Genomic DNA, 2,355 nt, shown 5'->3' with positions numbered 1-2,355 from the left:
TGTGTGTGTGTACACAGTCTGTGTTGTTAGCCATTATAATGCTCTGTTTACATTCAGACATTCCCCTCTGACATCACTTCCTGTCTCTTTACATGTGAACATCTCAACAACTGTTCATCTCAGCRGCATGAAATATTTTTTACAATATGTTATCAACGTTATCTTTCCAAAAATACATTTATTATAAAACTTTGATGTCACAGGCACTTTAAGACGACTAAAAAGCAATTGTCTGGTGCTGAAGGCCACAGATAGGGCAGTCAAGCACTTTTTGTTTTTAGACGTAATTAGTGTTACAATAAGAACACATTTTTAAATAGTTTTGCATTTCCTGCACAGGTAATGTAAAGAATAGATAAAAATGAAGTGCAGTAAAGGAACTATTTGTAAGTAAACCATCACGAAACCAAAAACAAGACTTGAAGTATTAAATGGTAAAACAATAACAAGGTAAACATAATCAGAGGTACGATTGTGGAGAGGAAGCTGGAGCAGGATGGGCCTTGACTAAACAAAGTGTGACCATAAACTACACAACACAAGAAACACAAATAGCACTGTAGCAGCCAAAATGAGTCACCCGTACTGATTTCCTCACAGAGTTTAAAATGCAGTGACAGATGTACTGCAGTAACTTTAAGGGTGAGAGTATTTAAACAATCTGTTGAATAAAAATGTACTACTTACCCTGAAAGTAGCATTCCTTGAACATAGCAATGTCCTGTCGACAACAAAGGTCAATTTTGAGATTTCTACATGAATATATTTAAACTGTAGCTTTGTGAAGAATAAGTGTGGCGCTCACAGCGTTGGTGGCCGTGCAGAGGATCTCGACCAGGACGTCCTCGTCCGTTCCTGGTCCTTTCATGGCCTTCCTAAGCTCCTTCACAGCGTAGACGACCGGCGGGTCCAGCATGGCGAGGATGGCCTTCTCAAAGTTTCCGGACAGTTCGCTCTTTAACTTATCCGCCAGCTCCTGGACAGAGAAAACGAGGAATCCAGGCGTAAAGTTATGAAGAAGCAGAAACAATTAAGCTCAGATTTGTTCACGTCGCGCCAACATTAACGGACACTCACATCATCGTACTTTTCAAAATAAGCCGTTTTGATTTGCTGACGCTGCCAGGCGCTGCGGTTCGCCAGGATGTCTATGATGGCCTGCTCGTCAGTCCCTGAGAAGAAAACRACCACAAATCACAACAAGTTCAAGAACATTATACGGCTTCAACGTCATCTCCAACCTACCAAACCCTTTGCAGGCTTTGCGGATGGCCTTGATGTCCGCRACCACATCGAAGTCCTCATAGGGAAAAACTGTAGGCTGTGAAASGAAAACAAGATTGTTGCAGATTATATCAAGCTAATTATCTTTTAATCAGGGATTCAGGACTTGATGAAGCAGCAAACAGAGGAGGAGGGGTTCTGTGAGGCTCTGATAAAAGGAATTCAGGGTTAAATGTCCTTAAACAAACTTGATGTGGGGGTCACAAATAAATGACAGGAACTCCAAAGCACAATTCAAAGGTCATAAAATTATAAAGTGGGATAAAAAATATATATATAATTAAAAATACAATTTTCTTGCCTACAATGTGTATCTGATGAAAAAAGCATCAGCCACCTCAACTTTTCACTTTTTTATTTCTAAATATTAAACACCATTTTATCTTTAATTACTTACAACATTTAAGTAAAAAATGAGTGTGGCAGACAAGCATCCTGTGTTAGAAAACGTATAATAWAAAGAAAGCCTCAGTCCTCTCCTGTAAAGGAGCTGTGATGGATTCCGCAGAGGAGGGCCCCTTTCCCCCTCTGAAGCCCAGACCCAGCGTCTGTTCCACCGTCATCTGACACGGTCAGACCTTAAAGAAACATCACTTAAATAAACCTAAATCACAAACGCTTTCTCGGTCWGTGGCTGCTGTTAATAAAACACCATACAGCGACAGATTTACCGCTGACGACCGTCCATAAACTACGCCCCAAGTAACTATTTAAAACCCAAAATGATGACTGCTGAGATTTGGAGAAAAGGTTTTTCAGAGAGTAAAAGAACAGAAGTTGCACCTACTTGACAGTTGCCCATCCCGGCTGTGTTTATCCGGCGGCAGCTGAGGCTCTGTGGGTGAAAGCTGTCCGAAGATTTTAGGGAAAACTCGTCCTCTCCCGATAAAAACGCTGCCAGCAAAGGAAAAGCGACGGAGACTGACGTCACCACAGACCGTTACGTCCACAGTGGACTACAGCGGTATGGCAGGCCATTATGACATATAAACAAAATACTCTAAAGGTAAATTTGGTTCACTTTAGTCAGGTTGACTAATTTTATCAGAACTTTTGGGAGAGTATGAAAAC

At 41.1% G+C, this 2,355-nt stretch overlaps 1 protein-coding gene across 1 annotated transcript in view; it reads right to left on the bottom strand.

Moving 5' to 3' along the window:
• The window catches only part of anxa13 (annexin A13), a 6,160-nt gene extending 3,955 nt beyond the window's left edge, over positions 1 to 2,205 (bottom strand). The window contains exons 1-5 of the mRNA XM_014005394.1: positions 2,072 to 2,205; positions 1,246 to 1,321; positions 1,078 to 1,172; positions 806 to 976; positions 688 to 721 (exon numbers count right to left, since the gene is read on the bottom strand). Coding sequence (XP_013860848.1) covers positions 688 to 721; positions 806 to 976; positions 1,078 to 1,172; positions 1,246 to 1,321; positions 2,072 to 2,086 — 391 coding nt within the window. The 5' untranslated portion in view covers positions 2,087 to 2,205. The remainder of the gene's footprint in view (positions 1 to 687; positions 722 to 805; positions 977 to 1,077; positions 1,173 to 1,245; positions 1,322 to 2,071) is intronic.
• Between the last annotated feature and the right edge of the window lie 150 nt (positions 2,206 to 2,355).

The sequence above is a fragment of the Austrofundulus limnaeus genome, unplaced genomic scaffold (assembly GCF_001266775.1).
Source record: "Austrofundulus limnaeus strain Quisiro unplaced genomic scaffold, Austrofundulus_limnaeus-1.0 Scaffold30, whole genome shotgun sequence".
Lineage (NCBI taxonomy): Eukaryota > Metazoa > Chordata > Actinopteri > Cyprinodontiformes > Rivulidae > Austrofundulus > Austrofundulus limnaeus.
The sequence above is the reverse complement of the archived record's forward strand: the minus strand, read 5'-3'. Positions and strand labels throughout refer to the sequence as shown.